Source organism: Echiichthys vipera (assembly GCF_963691815.1).
Source record: "Echiichthys vipera genome assembly, chromosome: 1".
In the NCBI taxonomy this organism is placed as follows: Eukaryota; Metazoa; Chordata; class Actinopteri; order Perciformes; family Trachinidae; genus Echiichthys; species Echiichthys vipera.
The window spans coordinates 17457120-17475749 of record NC_139826.1 but is presented as its reverse complement, the minus strand read 5'-3'; the positions used below and the strand labels follow the sequence as shown (position 1 = coordinate 17475749).

At 41.8% G+C, this 18630-nt stretch overlaps 1 protein-coding gene across 2 annotated transcripts in view; it reads right to left on the bottom strand.

Annotated features, from left to right (window-relative positions):
- The window catches only part of nfatc3a (nuclear factor of activated T cells 3a), a 62549-nt gene that overhangs the window by 14610 nt on the left and 29309 nt on the right, over positions 1-18630 (bottom strand). For both annotated transcript variants that reach the window (XM_083913410.1, XM_083913411.1), the window contains exons 4-9: positions 8984-9183; positions 8275-8447; positions 7776-7916; positions 3954-4009; positions 3661-3787; positions 574-1668 (exon numbers count right to left, since the gene is read on the bottom strand). In XM_083913410.1, coding sequence (XP_083769536.1) covers positions 574-1668; positions 3661-3787; positions 3954-4009; positions 7776-7916; positions 8275-8447; positions 8984-9183 — 1792 coding nt within the window. The remainder of the gene's footprint in view (positions 1-573; positions 1669-3660; positions 3788-3953; positions 4010-7775; positions 7917-8274; positions 8448-8983; positions 9184-18630) is intronic.

Below are 18630 nucleotides of genomic sequence, written 5' to 3'. Positions count from 1 at the left end.
GTGGGGACAGACAGATGATTTATCCAATCAGCAACCAGTATTTTTGCCTCTTCCCAAAAGATCTCCAATGGATAGTTCACAGATGGATATGCAGAGCAAATGTGAATTATGCGAAGCAATCCATCTGGCGAATGACAGAAAACTGGAGAATGACAGTCGGAGCAGAAACAAAAGAGACACAGTGAAAGACAAATTGAAAGGTAGAAGGAGTGAAGATGCGTATCCACTGAGTGTATTTGTCTGAGCCCCAGCTTCTTTTAAAAAAATTTTTTTAGAGTGCTTGCAACCAAATGTGATCAAGTGTCTATTTCTGATGGCCTTGTCTCTTCTGTGTGACTGCCTCCATGAGCCTCAAGTTCCAATTACTTTTCACTGATGTCCTGTGCTCTTCTTTGTCACTTTTTATTAACTGACCAATCACAGCAGATGACGTAGATTGATGTCATTGCTCTCAGTGACTCTCGATGCTTTACTTGATGTAAATACAGTACATCAAGTAGACACTGGCCCGTATAAGAAAACATAAGTTGATTTTGTTGTCACAAAGATAGCTATAATAAATAAATATCTTACCATCGTCGAGCGTGATGTCCTGTAGGCCAATGGAGCGGAAGGTCGGTTCCCTCTCCTCTGGTTCCTGTTTGATGTTCGGCCTCTCTCCATCTGAGGAAAACGACCTCTGCGGGCTTTGCGGGTGAACCAGAGGCCCTGCTGCCACAGGGGATAGGCTGGCCATGACTGGACTTGTAGCCTGGGGAGAGGGCTGTCCTGAATGTTGCTGTTGCATAGGCCCCAGAGGACTGCCACCAGAGGACGGGGAAGATGAGGTGGGGGACTGGTAGGGCAGCGAATGGAGCTGAGGAGAGGAAGGCCCAGAGTGGGGAGAGGGGATCATCGTTGAAGCAGGGGCACTGGACGATGTGGGACAGGAGGCCGACCTTTGACTTACCGGGTGGTAGCCCATAGCCCTCTGCAGTTGGGATGAGTGCTGCCCCACGAGGGGGTGGCCAGCAGGAGAGGGCACCTGGGTGGGATTTGGGGAACAGTGATAGCCCCCGAGTGTGTGCATGTGTGGGGATGAGGGGGTGAGCAGGGGTTGCTGACTCTGGGGAGACCCAGCAATGGGGTTGGTGGTTGAAGAGGAGGGAGCTGATGGTGAGGAGCGAGGGGAGGAAGAGTACACCATTCCCATACTCATCGGGTGTGACGCTGCAGTGGGGCTGTGCTGAAAGGGCGTCCTCTCGTAGCCCTGATGAGGAAGGCTGGACTGGCCGTTGTATGGCAGGCTATGACTATGACTGTGGCTGTGCTGCATAGGCTGGTAAGAGGGCCTGGGAGGAGCAGGAAGAGGAGCAGGGGCAGAGCTCGGGTGGAACGTCATGTGGCAGTCTGCAGGGGGGTGGTGCAAGCTGCGACCCTGAAGATGAGGCAGGTGCTGGAAGGACGGGGAACCCAGGGAGGGGCAGGGGGCCTGTAGGGGTAGCAGGCCAGGTCCGGAGCCGGTGGCCAGGCCGTGAGGGGAGCTGGACAGAAGGTTGTCCGATGGGTGGCACTGCTCAGGAGAGGGCAGCTGGGTGCGCACCAGACTGGCAGCATGTGCCAGGGGCATGGACATAGGGGGTACTGCAGAAAGGTCCAGTTCTTCTCTGTGTTCCTGTTTCACCATGACTAAAGGGGGAGAGGTGTACACACAGAGAGAGGAAGAGAGATGTGATGAAAGAGGAAAGATAGATATGATGAAAGAGAAAAATCACATTGTCAGTTAGGTCTATCACTCAAATACCGCATGGAGAGAAAGAAAAGAAACATAATATAATATATGATGTGTCAAGACACTGCATTGCAACATTGACAGTGTCACTGGTATCTTTGCATCAGGTACAGAAGTCCAGTAACTTCAACAAGCTGAGAAAAAGCTGGTTGCTTCAAGTTTTTCCTCATTCTCAACCCCCACTATTTCCTCAATCTGAAGCTTTGAAGTTGAATTATAAACCTGAAAAACTAGGTCATAGGAATTTCAAAGCAGTGAACATGGTTTCTGAAATGTATGGATTGCGAAATGGGTCTCATGCAAGCTGAAAAAGCCTCCCAAAAATGAGTGACATAGCGATGGAAAATTGGGCCATTCTCTTTTGTGACAGCTCACAGAACTGCTATGCCATTCGGTAACCTATTTCCCAAGCTGGTGCCTTGTGACAGTGAGTTTTATTTTTATCCAGCTCTGAAATAGAGGGAGAGCATATGTTGTCAGTCTGGGTGCTATCATGTGAAATGTTCTGTGTGGGAAAAGGAGCTCAATGCCCCGCAGCCCAGATCAGACAAACAGCAAACAAGTTCACTTCTCGTGCTCTCTAACACCTCATCATGCCTCTGGGATTGAGAGGCAGACAAGGGGGCATTAAAAGGCCAAACAGAGATATTAAGGGTAAGGGAAGGTACTGTATATTTAAACATGGAACATAACTGAGGTCTGGGTGTTTTAATGTTTTTAACCCAACATTAATACAGCCTAAAAAATTAGCATACCTGTGCAAGGTTGGATAAATGGTCCTTATGTTTGAAAAAAAAAAGCAAAAGACATTTTGTCCCCCAATTTTCAGTATAAACATGTTGTTTTTTCCTCAAAGTTCTCAAAATCCTTAAATTGGGCCAGGGCCTCTGCATCTCAGCCCACAATGACACTTTTTAAAAATTTTGCCACAATAAAACAGGCGGTGTCCGTGGTGACACTAGTGGTGTCAGAAGCCCAGCTTGACTGACAGAGCACGGTTACTCTACTCTGCTCTGATTGGCTGCACTAGTGTGTCAATGGGGAAAACAGGAACTGTAAGTGCCGAGTGGGCGTGCTTGCAAACAGTAAGTCTGGGTGGGTGGAAGGGCAAGGCCGCTGCTGTGGTAAAACTCAGGGGTTTGGATATGTTGCACAAAATGCTCACATGTCATTATATTCCGCCCACTGTGTTTTCAGTATGACTGGCTTCAAGAGGAAAATAACAACAATATCAAATAGCAAGGAAGAAATTTAACTTTAATGAAAAACATGAAGGAAACTTGTAGATCATAATATCATGACCACAGAGTTTCCTTGCTGCTAGAATAATCATGTCAAACTTAAAGAACTATGTACGGTAAAAGTTTCCTGGATAGCAAAATATTTGCATCATAAGAACTCTTGGTTGGCTTGGGAGTTTGAGTAGGTTTTACAAAATGAACAGTTGTGTTAATGTTATTGTTAGTGGAAGAGCCCCCTCTAAACCACAGCAATGCTTTCTTCGTAGAGAGAAAGAGAGAAAGAGGGTTAGTGAAACCCCTGTGGAGAAGTGTGCAACACGAAGAGCACATTACAATGGTCTCTGCTGTCAGTCAAACTTCTTGTCATTACCTTGGGAGATTAACAACAGCAGGAAGCCATAAGCCAGAAGGAATGCAAAGTAAAGCTTGAGAGAATATCATTGTGTAAATGTCTGTAAAATGAGTAGCAGGAAAAGGACTTACAAGTAAATATTGTAGCACCGAAAAACAGCAACAGATTAGCAAAATTGTGCTCCCTTTGCTAACCTGCTCTGTTCCCCAATGATTTTCTTTTAAATGTAGCAAGAAACTGGTGTTTACTGATGGTCTAAGATTTTGTCTAAAAGTCATGAGAACCTCTCATCTCACCTGAAAGGTAAGTGAAGCGTTGTGATTGGCTCCTTTTCCGCTTGCCATTGCAGACATAAAACTGCACCTGCACAGCTGAGGCCACAGACTTACTGTGGTAGGGAGGGACCTCCACCACAATGCACGACTACAAAAAGACATTTTACAATATTTACATACATTTAGTGCCAACAAAACATAATACCATTTGCATACAAAAAAAAAAAAACTAGTACAAACAAAAGTACAACAAACATGTTTATTAAAGAGCAAATGTCATGAATAACTGTATGGGTAAATAAATGACTACTTACTCCTTGCGTTTTCTCACGGATTATTTTGGCCTCAACTTCCCATTGTGGTCGTCCATCTAGGAGAAACAGTTAACCACAAAAGAAAAGCTAAATGCATAAGCCAGTGACAATCCTAGTGCCATGAACAGACAGAGACGCATATTATACAAAATATTGTATATTACATGTATAATATTGTTGAAACTTTAACGAGAGCTCCACAGGTGATGAAGCAGGACACATTATCATTGTATTAAATCCTCACAAACTAGCCTGTTTTTGGACACACATAACAATCACTATTATTATAATAAAAATACACAGTTAAACTAGGCATAAAACAGCAAATGGAGTGAAACTAATATAATACACACACACACACACACACACACACACACACACACACACACACACACACACACACACACACACACACACACACACACACACACACACACACACACACACAAGCAGTAATAAACCCATGTCACGCATGATGATAATTTAGACCCATTTTTGAAATGTAGTATGCAATTTTTCAAAGTAACTTTTCCTCATCTGGAGTAGCTCTTTCTCGATTTTATTTTCCCCTAAAGATGATGTCAGTGTGCAGTGCTTTCTCAAACAGACAGGGCTTAAGACCCACATCATGAGGCTTCACAAAAGCACACGATTTCAATTTGTTCTGGAGAACCAAGAGACATCAAAATGATGTCATTTTTAAAGGCCCAGGAGCACCATGGAGAAAATCCCAACAGCTATTAAATAGTAATCAAATGTCCAAATATCCTGCTGTTTGTCTTGTCTGGTTAAAATTATGGAGAGAGCAGTGGAATAATTGTATTTATTTTAAAATGCCTTTACACACTGCCAGGTTTCTGGCTAGAAAACATCCTTTCCAGTTTTCCTACGAGGGATCTAATTATTTGGCCAGACATCTTAGGGGCAGATGCTTGAAGGGAGGCAGTTGGGGTGAAAACACTGACAGGATCGCTGCGTGGTTGGAAGAAATCACAGCCATCTCAGCATAGAAAAGAAAAATAACTTTGATAACTAGGTAAGTGTTGTATAGGAGTCAAATTCATTTGCAGTTGCCCGTTTCATGGTGCTCACATGGTGCAAGTTTACTCTGCACCTGCCTGGCCTCTTCCTCAAAACCCAAAGGATTCCCCCAAATACCACTGTAAGACATCTGCAACATGTCTGCAGAGAGGAGACATACTCAATTGTAAGCCTTGTAACATTTAGGCTATTCAGTTTTCTACCAAAATCCACACTCTACTGTCGCTATAAGTAGGTGATTTACCTGTTCTGATCTCACCCTTACATTATCCTTATTCGTAGTAATCCACAGGCACATTAGCCAGTCATAACCCCTAAAGAGACTCTCTCTATTGTGAAGGATGAGCTTAACTTGTAGATTACTTCTTTTTTTTTTCCACTAAGCAAATTACCTTGAATGTCAGAGGTGCATTATTGCAGTGCAGCTTGTTGACATTCAACAGGCAGGAGCAAGGGCCCCACATGCTCTGTCAGACAACAAGCACTGACAGGAACCTCATACCACGCTAGGACTATGAGTCGGATCATCCAGACACCCTGCATAACCCCAGCCAGAGAGGGGAAAAGAACGTGCACCCATTGTGCCGGAAGACTGAACAAAAATGAAAAAAGGTGATTGCTGTTTATGTTGTAAAAGCCCACGGTTCTTTGGCTTTTACAACAGAAACAACGTGGTGACTAGAATACACATGCTGTATTAGTCACTATTCAGGGCAGTTGGTGTTATAGCCTTCAAAGTTCACTCTTTTTATATATACATTCACCCTTGTAAAGTTGAAATACTTATACCAATTATGGATTATGTTTAACTTTAAATTTGAAATACTAATCTTGCTTTTAAGTAAATAATATACACACAACAGAAAGTGAGAAGAACAGACTATCACAGATTTTTAAACTTTTTTCCCAAAGGGGCAACCTAGGCATTTAGAACAGTAACATAGCAGCAAACATGTATCTGCTACATAAAGATATAGTGAATGCGCATGTTAGTGCATGTTAGTGCTGTGTGTGTCGGTGTCAAACACTGAGGCCTTTCAGTTAGTAGGCTTTTAGCATCGTATCCATTTGCCATGAGAAAAACCCTGAAGACGTAAGTAATAAACATTACATTAAGATAGCAAAAAACAGGAATCACACCAAAGCTATGCATATCCTGAGATAGCACACCTAAACTGTTTTATTACAATGTGACATTTATCTGCTTTATATTAGGATTTCTGTATATAGTAAGTCATTTCTAGTGCCCTCCCATAATCTCTGTATTCTAGCGACAGTAGGCCAGTCTCCCCAGTTCCTCATGAATCTAATATTGTCTTTCCATTCTAAGAGATGGTGGAAAAATATCTTTCACTGCCTTTCTTTCTTTCTTTCTTTCCTTCCATTCCTATACTTACTCCAATCAGTGACTTTCTGCACTAAAGCGGGCGGATTAGTCATGATGAGGGGGATCATTTACGCAAACCTAATCAGCATCATCTTCCCCTCCCCTTTCATATTCATTCTGTCTCCTTCCACAGTCCGCTGCCTTCGTGTACCATGGGGCCCAGCTTCCCTCCCTACCCAAGATGCATCTCTCTAAGCTCTTTCCACTTGTTGCTATGCCATAAAGACTTGACCATCAGTAAGTTGTTTCAAGCGTGCTACTTTTCTTTGCCATGCTTAACCTGAAAGAGCTAAAGACATTCCTTTGTGCTGCTCCCCCCCTCCACCCCAGAACACCTTAGAGAATGGTTCTCTCTCACAAAAACAACACCACTCAACTTTCTGCCATGTGTAAACTTGATTATGTTGCTCTACATCACAAAGGTACCTCAGACAGGCAGAGACTGGCTCAACAAATGTTATCCATTTAAAATTTCCATCCCAGGGAACAGTGTGTGTTGTCATTACGGAGTGATGTACAAAAGAGAAAAAAAAGATACGGCAGAGAAAGACGGGTGCCTTAAAAGAAACAGGATGAATAGCAAGGGACTTTAACTTAGTTATCTCCTTAGCCTGCACATTTGTTTAACCGATATAAACATCTTTTAAAGAACCACATACTCATTTAGTGTAACACATGCATATGTTTTGTGCATTTCTTAAATTTGCATATTTATTGACCAGATTGACATATTACTTTCTTTATACCATAAATTATTGAAAACATTTAATATAATGATACTGCATTCATTTAATCTTGATATAAAAATAAATTTATCTAAATGTTGACTTTAGTGTTTGCTGCAAGACAGAATAATCTGAAATTTAATGTTAATATGTAATGAAAATATTGTGAAAATACTGCAGTGTAAAGTCTGTATCAGGATATATATGTTGTATTGCCACATGCCTACTTGATAGACAGCATTACTAGCAGACCTAAACCTGTTCTGTATTTTACAAAATGCCCTGTGGGAATAGAGGACTTGTTCAGGCTGAGATAATGATACATGTCTTTTTCACGTCCCTGCAGACAGGTATCAGCCACAACTACTATGACTATAAAATCTTCATAACCTTCTGCTGACTTCTGCAACATTTACAAGATTTGCATTCTTTATTTATAAGTGTGAATAAATGCAAATTAAATTCACAACAACTCAAATTGAGTTTTATTGCCAGTGAACTGAAGAATATAATTGACCACCAGACCACATAAACGACATGGTCATGTTTTACTCATGGTGCTCTCTCTGCTCAAATCTGTGAAACATGATTTTTCACACACTTAACTGGCACAAGCAGTTTCTACAGAGGTGGTTCAAGGGTAAGCTGCTGTGCAGACATAACACTTACCAGGGCCTTTCTCCAGGAAAATAACCTTGGACTCTGGGAAGAAGTTGGAGCCGGTGATGACCATCTCTTCACCCCCACTGACCAGACAGCTGGTCAGGCTGGATTTCTCAACCTGGGGCAGCTCTTGAGCCGAACGCTGGGCTGGGGGAGACGCGATGGAGGTTCAGGAGAAAAGGAGGATGATCATTTGCTGAGAATTGCTGAGCAGTGTTCATTCACACTATAGTTAATTTATTAGTGGTGAATACCGATGTACTACTACTTGTATTTGTTGCAGAGAGTATGGTAATTGCACAGACAGAACTGGATGCATTTACATTTTTATCAGACAATCTTATCTAAAGTGACTTTCAATGAGAGCAAACAGTAGATTGGGTCAACAGCTCAAATAACCAGCAAGCTTGCAAATAAAGAAATGTGTGTAAGGTTTGTGTGTGTGTTTTTTTCTGAATTAATATGTTTGGGTGTGTGTGAGTCTGGCTGGGAGGTTGACACTCACAGCACTCCACAGGAATAGAGGCAGCCTGCAGCGACAGCACCTTCCCGTTGGGTTGAGGGATGTGCACTCGGAACACCACGCGGACCCGTGTGTTCTTTCTTCCTATATCCGTCTCCCCCTTCCGCAGCTCAATGTCTGAGTTCCGCAGCTTAAGGATGCCAGCGCAGTCGATACTGCAAGGTAGAGGGAAAATAGTTGGCCCCATAGTGCACCACTGGGATGGCAATCATTAAGACATGCTTAAGTAGTGAAGGCTTGGGAGTGATAAAACCGACCACAAGCCCAGCAGAGGATTGCAAATAAGGGGCAAATTAAGTGTTTAATCACAAAATAAAAATGCCTGTGAATATGATTTATTACAGCTGTAAATGAGAAAATCCCTACCAAATCTCTTCCTATGAATTCCAATGTAAATGAAACCAGACCTAATATAAATATAATCATTTGGGTGATGCAGAATCATAAATATTTGAATAAAGTTTGCTTCCCTACTCCATGAGACAGATTTTCCCTATGCCCCTGACTCTACTGTTGGTTTAAATTAAGAAAATCTATTAAATCTCCTTTGAAAGATGTTAACCCTGTATGATCATAAAGATGTTTTTTTGGGGTGGTGGTGGTGGAGGTGGGGGGTTATTGGACAGGGCTCCCTTCATGGTGGTATGCTCATAATTGAGTACCAAAACCCAGAAGGGATTTAGACACCTACCTGGCTGACATGTTGTTTTCAGGCAGGAGAGGAATTTCGAGAACTTTGCTGCTGGAGAATATAATTTCTTGGCTGGCTGTGGCTACGGTTTTCCCGGTGATCCGGTGCACCTGGTAGAAGGCATGTGGCCTCAAGTAACGGTCGTCTGCTGTTCCGATGAACATCTGCAGGTTGATGGGCTTCTCACTGTATCCAATGAGCTGAGACACGACAGAGAGAGATAGAAAAATAGAATAAAACAGATGTGAGTTCTTTGGTTCCAGATGAGAGGTGTGAACAAAGGAATACTCTCTTCATTTCCACTGCCTTCAGAGGCCAGCTTTTTTGGAGAGAATCTAAATGTCAGGTCGAGGGTGTTGCGATATTTCTGGCAGGGCCACTGGAGATTCATCTGGCGCTTTGGCCACCAACCAGTTTGACACTGACGTTTTCAACTAATAGACTTATAATTTTTTCCCCTTGCCTGCCTGCCCTTTAACAGGATTCTGTGCAGGACACATTTACATCCAAAAACCTCACCAGAGCCTTGAAAGTTGGTCTGGTCAATCGTTTCAAGACCAAATAAAAGTTGTATTGCATCTACAGTGACTACCAAAGAAAGAGACAGCTTATGTACTTATTTATTACATCAATTAACAAAAAATGGATGTTGAAATATACAAAAGCATCATTCATACGATCTTCAGTGCATTCTGTGAGGTCGCATGCATATAAAGAGCCTTTTAACGGTTACACTGTGGCTAAAAGAAAATCAAATGCCAGTAAAAATGTCAGCAGACTTTTTCAAATACCTAGTGGTTTCATGCGTGCCAATCTGAATGGCATGGGGCACCTGGACAAGCAGTTGCCCTCAAAGACAGGTGAGACATGGATTAAGGAAAAATGTTGCGTGTCAGGTAGAGACAAGGGGAAGATGGGAAGAAGAGCAGGACATTTCCTTCTCAGGGGGACAGAAAAAACACTCACACAACCCCTCCACTGTTGTTATGTTGTTATTGGCAGACTGTGGATCGGCAAAATGGCACCCCCTTCCCTCCGGCACATACACATTGCCTCCGTACAGTCCTTGCAGCCCACACCTCCAGCTCAGATGGAGGGTAGCCCATTGAGTTTACAGAAAAGAACAAGGCCATTCATTGCTGTTTCACCCCAGGAACTGCCAAGCCTCAACCCCACCACAGCTGGCTACTGACCCTTTCCTCCCTGCAGGTTTGCGTCACACACCGCTGTGTCAATGTTTGGAGCAAAAGAGTGGTGGGTGGAAGGAGAAAAAGTGGGCGTAGCTTGGGATTTGCCATTTGCTGTTCCAAAACCAGCTAAAATAAAGAGGATTTAAGTGGTCACAATCAGGCCCTGGAAACATACAGTATGTACCTGAGAAAAAACAAATGCAAGCACTACCAAATAAATGCTTGCTTGGTATCAAAATATTGACTTTCTCTGAAAGCAATTACTAAAATATGCTGGTTTGCAGCAGGATTATTAAATGCAACTTGTTTCCAGCATTGGTAAAAAAGGTGTACTTGAAATCAATGGTGGAATTTGTGATCATGGGAACTGTTGTGGATGGATATACTAGTAGCCTGTGCTCATTTTTGCATGTCTCTCTTTTTCTCTCTCTTGCTACTTCGGAGAGCATCCCCTGTGGTGAAAGAGGTTAAAGTATGGGGGCACCTACGTTGAATTGAACTGTGGAAAAACTGAAATATGCTGTGTTTACAGCGGGTTATGTGAGAGGACAAGCCTCCAGAGGCAGATATTAGGCAGGCCAGGCGGCACAGCTTACATCTGAATAATGCTTCACTGTTCTTGGCTGAATAAAAACCTTATATCTTAAGAGGGCTCAATAAAGACCCATTTGTTCCCAAGAGAGGGCTAAAATTAAAATAATAAAAGGGGAAATCTATTTCTGGCAAATAAAGAAATGTGTTACTGCTTATCACCAAGTTAGTTGAGAGCACAATGGTTACGATACTTTAACCTAACTCAATATGTATAACTTTTGCAGATTGAAAAAGAATGATTGGCATCCATAACCAAGTAGCAAGGACAAATTCCTCTCCAGTTTGGCTATCAGAGGGGCTCCAGTCGACAACAGTAGGAGTGGAGAGACCGAAGGCTATACACAAGTCTGGGCTGAGAAGTGCAGGACCAGGCTGGCTCAACAAATGCAGTGAGCTCAGACAGAAACCATACAGCGTGTGGACCTGTCAGCTCAATAATAAACTTTATTTATATTGCACTATTATAACATAAAATGCAGCTCAATGTGCTTTACAAAAAAAAAATCAACAACATAGATATTAAAATAGAAAAGCACACAGAGCGAAAAACAATATAAAAGTCTTAAAAAGATATGATAATACTAGAAACAAAACAGCCAGTGTAATGACACTAGTACTGGTGTCATGTGTTTCCTTTTTCCTGTTTTTTTTTTTGTTGTTAAAATCCTTGCTGCTGCATTTTAGACAAGCTGCAGCCGATCAATGTTATTTTTCAGGCAGTCCATCACAGTAATCTAGGCAAGAAAATATAATGCCATGAGTCAACTTTTTGACATCTTACAAAAAGAGGTAGGATCTAACACTTGCAATGTTTCTTAAATGTTAAAAGGCAATCTTTGTTACATTGTTGATATGCGATTTAAAAGAATCAAGGATAACACATTTATTTATAACTTCAGGCCTATTCTGTAGAGCCAGACTACTAACTTTGCTCAATAAGTCACCTCTCTGTGCATTAGTACCATTTGCATAAGATGTCATCTGCCTACAGAGTGCAGATGAGCAGTGTTTGCCAACAGTTCAGTTGAGAAATAAGTATAACTTTGACAAAAAAAAAAAAGGGGGGGGGGACATTAGCACAATCCAAAAGGAGCAGATCTTTACAATAATAGCCCTGCAACAGATTGAAACAAGAAATTTATTTTACACTAGACAGGGTAAGACTGTAAACTGATATTTGATTTTCAGGATTGAATTATCTTGACCTTTAAAATACCTTTCCAATTTCTACTTCACAATCTGTGGAAAGCATTGTTTTTTTATTGTATTTTCACAAGTGGCAGTTATTGTCATGTATAATTACATAGGGAAAGGTGTGTTTTCTGTACCAATAAATCAGTGATTTCTTTGCCTAAACTGTTGAGTTTTTTAGGCTTTTAAAGTTTATTTCCAACCCCCATGCTTTGTTCTAAAGCAAAAACTCCCGCCCCAAGGTATGTTGATACTTTTCAACCACAACCTCCCTGTTTTAAATGCTCAGTGATGGAGGCATGTCTGAATAAGAACGAATGACTAAACAGATCCATAATTCATGTTGGTTTTTTTTTTTGGGTGTGTGCCTGTGTCTCTGTGCTTTGTACATAAACTTGAGCTTGCTGTCTATTCTTTTAGTGCAGAGTGCTGCAGGAGGTAAAATGAAATCTCTGTGAAAACTAACCACAGGGAGGATGACCAGAGTAGGCAGGTTCGTCCTCACACAAAATTTCATGCAAACTCACAAATACAAGGCATATAATTCTGAAATTAAACTTCTGAAATTGAACTGACAGCTACAGCACAAAGTGAGATAATTCCATACTTGTCAAAGGGGAATCACAACTGCTGTATGTAGCACATCAAATGTATTCGGAAGGAAGTTGCACCAAGGAACATGAGGCCCCTATAATAACCAGTAATGGGCTCATCTTTGAAAACCACATTAGATCTTAAGAGCCACATGAAAGTACAAATCCTGCTAGTCACAAGCTAACAGGTAATTATGCACCCCGGTCTTAATGCATTCATGGCTATAAATGACACCATTATTCTGGATTCAAAGAAACATGGAGTCACACGAATCAACAGGCTTGTGGGGTTTAGTTGCTTGTTTTATGGTCATGTCTGCACACTGTGGAAGTGAGCACAGACAGACAGTGCTTGCACGTGTGTGTGTGTGTGTATGTGTGTGTGTGTGTGTCAATAAATCAAGGCATGTTTATTCGCAGCACCATGTGTGTTCCAGACAGCATGAAATGAGTTAACAGTGTCTGGAGGAATGTATCTTTGAGAGAGGAAAGACGGATGTGAAAAAGCACCAGAAAATGGGAAATAAACATTAGTGAAAAAAAATCAGCTACGAAAGTTAAAAGTTGAGTGTTGTTTTTTGACCTGACTTTGCTATTTGCGCACCTGAAATTGTTACAGTGAAACAGGCTTAACATTGTGTTAAATAAAGAAGAAGTAGTCTAAGATTTTAGTTTCCAGTTTGTCAGTTCTACCATGAAAAGAAAAGGTCCTTGATTTTTTTTCTTTCTGCCTTTCAGTGTCTTCTTGTATTATCTCTATTTCTCCGTCTCTGCACATGAGGGATTTGGTTTTGAGCCAGAGCGTTGACAAACATACACTTAGCAGACCAGGAGTTCCTTCCAAATAAAATAATCAACCAGGAAAACCTGATTAGAGGGCCAGAAAGAAAGGACTCACTTCAGCAATCCTAGTGAATTAACACTCCAAACAGAAACATAGCACACAGTGGGGCTAATTCAGTCACTCTGCTACAGTCACAACTGTTACTAAAAACACAATTGTTTCCTGTTTGGCGTTCCCTTCACTCTGTTTAATTTGATTATTTGGTAATTAGAAAAAATAGAGCAGCTGGACGGAAACTGTAAAAAGTAACAAAACTGATTCAGTCAACAATAACTAAGCACATTTAGGCTTTACAACATGGGGCTGGTTCAAAGAATAACATTTACTTTACCAACAAGACACATAGTGCTGGTACAACGGGGGTGGAAGCTGAACAGGAAAAGAAACATGTCAGAGCAGGTGGGAAGCTGTAGTACGAGTTTTTTCAATACCACAGTATGATAATCATAGATTTTCACTGATCCCAAATTTTCAAATAAATGTAATGAGCTCTGTAGCTCTGTAGTTTTCCATCCCCAAGACTGACATTAAAGCTCTGTAACAAAGGCTGAGTACAATGATGCCATAAGCTCCTGAAAAAGCAGTCCAAGTACACTTCAGGGGCCTATTTGCACCTTCAGTTCAGAAAATGGGTAAAGCACCACCTGCAAACAGCGGGACATGTAAACAAGCACACATGGATAGTACCATGGTCCTGGCGGAGGAGGCTTCTCCACAGTGAAATGCACACAACACACACCCTTGACTTGTTTCACATTCCTGAGTCACCTCCTCCACCACCTCCCAAATCTATGATTGAGTGTGAAATACCACAGGAGGGTGGTCTCTGCACTTTTAACTCCTCACCTTTCTGCCTGTCCAGAGTGCAGCCCAGCTGGTCAGCCAGCAAGTAACTGAGGCCTGATAGAGATCAGTTCTTATATTAAACCACACTGACATTAAAGCCGGTCACATGTACCCGGGGCGAGGCTCGTTGAAGCCTGTAACTAACTTACGGCTTCTGATGACTGTAGATTGAATTTAGGATGAACTCCCTCCCCTAAAATAAAACCACTGGATACAGTTACATACTCAGCTCCCACTAAATAAAGTCCCCACTTATTTTTGGCCTTCATCTGTTCCACTGATCCAGTAATAAGGCTAGCAAGCTGAGGGGAAAAACATCTCCCATCACTGTATACACACATAAGCAGGAGCCCAGGCATACACACACACAAAAGTGTTTTAAATTTTAACTTTAAAATGACATCGGTATTGAGATCTGATATGGGCTCTAAGACTTTTGATAATAGGATATTTGCATTGGCAAAGCTAAGAGGGAGTCCATCACCTGCGCCCTGCAGCAAAACACTGCCTCTCTTCACACTGCAACAACTACCTTCAAGCATCACTCCCCTCATTCATTTTTTGTTCATTTTTTTCCTCATTTTATCCTGTCCGTTTTTTTTCCTTTCTTCATCTTTCCTCTTCACTTCTTCTCCACCCCTGTCCTATCCTGACTTCCCTTCCTTCTTCCATCTCTTCTGTCCTTGCCTCTCACCTACCTCAGCTTCAGCCCTCTGCCGTAACTCGACACTTTCTCACAGTGAGCGCCTGACTCTGCCAAGTTGTTTCCCTGTGTTGCTCCACTGTTGCCATGGTGAGACTCTGTGTGTGTGTGTGTGTGTGTGTGTGTGTGTGTGTGTGTGTGTGTGTGTGTGTGTGTGTGTGTGTGTGTGTGTGTGTGTGTAAGCCCGTGCGTGACTAAGCAGCTACGTACATTCACGCTGATGTAAACTACAGCCCTGAAGCTTCTGTCGGAGATGGTGTGTGTGAGCACACTAACTTTGGTGAAAACTGTAGTCCTTTGAAAGGTCTGTGATGTGTGTGTGTGTGTGTGTGTGTGTGTGTGTGTGTGTGTGTGTGTGTGCGTGCATGCGTGCGTGCGTGCGTGCGTGCGTGCGTGCGTGCGTGCGTGTGTGTGCGTGCGTGCGTGTGTGTGTGTGTGTGCGTGCTTGCATGCGTTTGTCTGTGTGTGAGTGTGCGTGCACCCGTTTGTGCCACAGATGTAAAAACAGGAGCAATGGTGGTCAAGGTCATGACTGGGCCCATTTTATCTGGCAGTGGTTTCCCTACCGTGGCACTGTGGCACCACAACCAGGGATCTATGGAGCAACACACACACACGCACACACACACACACACACACACACACATACACACACACACACACACACACACACACACACACACACACACACACACACACACACACACACACACACACACACACAGTGCAGCTCACACAGGCTTGCTGTTTGCCCAGCACACTAGGGAGGGCAGAGAGAGCCAGGGGGCCGGTTGACTGTTTGTTTAAACAAGGTCAATACACGCGCACACACATGCGCACACACACAGACACAAACACACACACAGGAGCGTTTACTGTATACTGCATGAGGGCTGTATATGGCCTTGCTAGACTGGTCCAAGCTCAATTCCTCTTATTCCCAATTCCATCCTCCCCCACTCTCCCTCACTCTCTCTCTCTCACACACACCTCTCTGTCTCTCTCTCCCCCTCTCAGAGACTGTTTTCTCGCTGTGCGCTAAGCCTGATTACAACAAATGAGCCAAGCTTCCAACATGTTTACATCAAATACAGCCCTGGGGTAAAGCAGCACTAGCTCCAGTCAGTTCACATAGTACACACCGCATGGCTCTGTGTTGTTGTCTGCCTGTCTCCCCATTATGGTAGCCAGTCTACTGAGAGTCAACAGAGTGCAAGACCTGTCAAGGCAAAAACGTCACTGTGGCACAAGGCAAGGGGGTGAGTGAGAATAAGAAAGAAAGCAGGTAAGACAGGTATAGAGAGATGGTCAGAATAAGAGCAGGGGTTATAGGCATTGAAAATGTAAGAGTGAACGACAGAGACAGAGATAGACAGCTATGGGGTCGCGGTCATACATTCAACTGCTGGGATCAAAATCATTTAATGCATCCAAGCCAGTGGAAATACAAGACTATCTTTTTAAAGCCTTGTTACCAGACCCCACAACTTCAATTAGATTTAACTGTCGCAACAGCTTTAAAAATGGACATAATATTTTTTCCAACTGACTTTTCTTTAAGATTAGCGTTGTAATAAAGTACAGTCTTATTCAGTGTTGGTGTGCACTCATTTTTTTGTGTGCGGTATACTGTATGTGTGAGTGTAAATGTTTCTTCATTGTATGTGACAGCCTTTTTCTATTGTGTCTGTCTGCTTCAATGCGTAGCTGCAGGTAATACCAGAGGGGCTCCTTATATTTGTGTGGGTGCAGCTGCACTCAATTAAGCTGTTTAAATACGCACAAGGATACCTCAGCAAGCCAGAGAGGCTTTGGACTTATATGTCTCCTAGCAACAGGTGTACTGATTATGGTCTGCAGCTAGCCCTAGAGGAATGGCTAAAGCAGCTAGTCAGCCATGCACAGATTGCAATGCAAAGTTAATTCAAAAAGGTCAGGTGGTCAGTCATATTGCAAAAGAAATGGGAATCATAAGAATATTTTCCAAAAAAAAAAAAAAAAAAAGCCCAAAATGTTCTTAAAGGGGACATATTATGCTCAATTTTTTCAATTTCATACTTTGTGTTTCTCCTTTGAACATGTTTACGTGCCTTAATGTAAAAAAAAAAAATACTATACTGTCTCATACTATAGCAGTACTTTCTATCTATACATAGTATAGTTGTGACATCATAACTGTGCAGAAGTCCTGATGGCTCGTTTAAAGGCAGTTTCTGAATACAGGCTGTATGCATTTTTCTGTAGATTTAGTGTTGTGATACTTTCACAGTATTTCTTTAAAATCTTGACCTTCTTTATAATCAGAAATCTCACTTATGACAATATGGGACCTTTAACATTTGCACATTATTATCAAGCACAATACTTGTTTCCAAATCTGTAGAATGTATACTGTATAAACCATATACTTCTATATTGTATAGCAGAACATTTCATTATTTAAATGTATCTTTTTTTTGTAAAAGTCTTTCAACCAGTTCTTTCAGTTCACAACTTTCAGTTCACAACTTCCTCTTGCAACCATTGGATTAGGAGGGAGAATATTTTTGTTATAGGTTTCCTTTTTTGTTATGCTTTAAACATGAAGTGGTAATTGTTCTAATGTATCAAATTCCACATACATTGTTGACAGGTGGGCTTTAACAAAGCTACACTGTGGCTAACAACAATATCATTAGCCCTGAGTGTCAGTCTTTGCGCAGGAATACACATCATTCCTCACAGAACTCCAAGCTATGAATCATGTCTGTCAAAACAATTCAATGTAAACACTGTCATGCTTAGTGGCCTTTGTTTGTCTGGCTACCGTACATACAGACAGAAAAGGAGCTTACCGCTATGACCACTGCCAGCCAAGGCTTTAAGACTCTCTTTTTCTCTCTCACTCTCTCTTTAGATCACTGAGCAAAAGCTGACCAACACCCTCACATCTTTTTTATTAGTATTAGCAGTCAAACTCAGAGCACAAGTTATTGTGACATAGAATTCAAAGGCAAGTGTACTGCTTAATATAATGTACCACACAATATACACTATTGCTTTCAAAGTTGAGTCATCAGCTTGCTGGAGTATTATAATAAACATGTTACACTAAATCTATATAATTCTTACTTGAGCTCTAATAGGATTTCCTCAGTGGCTCATTTACCACTTATTTTCTATGGCTACACTTCTTAACAGTTCCTACATCCTGCGTCTGGGGCCCAAAACCGCAGGTTAGAAATCAGTGACCTAGAACTTCTCCTCAACTGAAGCATTAAATTCAACACAGATATGCTGAAAATCACAGGACCATTATCTCTGAGAAATCTGGATGACAGCCACTGTGTGAGTGATATGAAGAACTTACTGCCTAGCTAATCAAGCTATTAGCTACCCGACTTTAAACTAAAATAATCTGAAATATTTCCTTCTCCCAGAAAGGATATATTTTGAAACTGATCTTTGTATTCCAATCTACAGTCCATGTGAAAAGCACTTGAGTAGGATGCAGTAGTTTAGTAAATCCCTTGTCTCTTTAAAACAACATATCAGTTGAACAATTTTTATAATGCACTGTTGTATGTCTTATAGGTTTGTTTTCATATAAGGGAACTCTTTACTGTGTGTTAAGTGTAAGTATGGGAGACATAATTTGGCAAGTGAAAAAACATTGCGTCTATCTAATTGTCACTGCTGAAGACTTT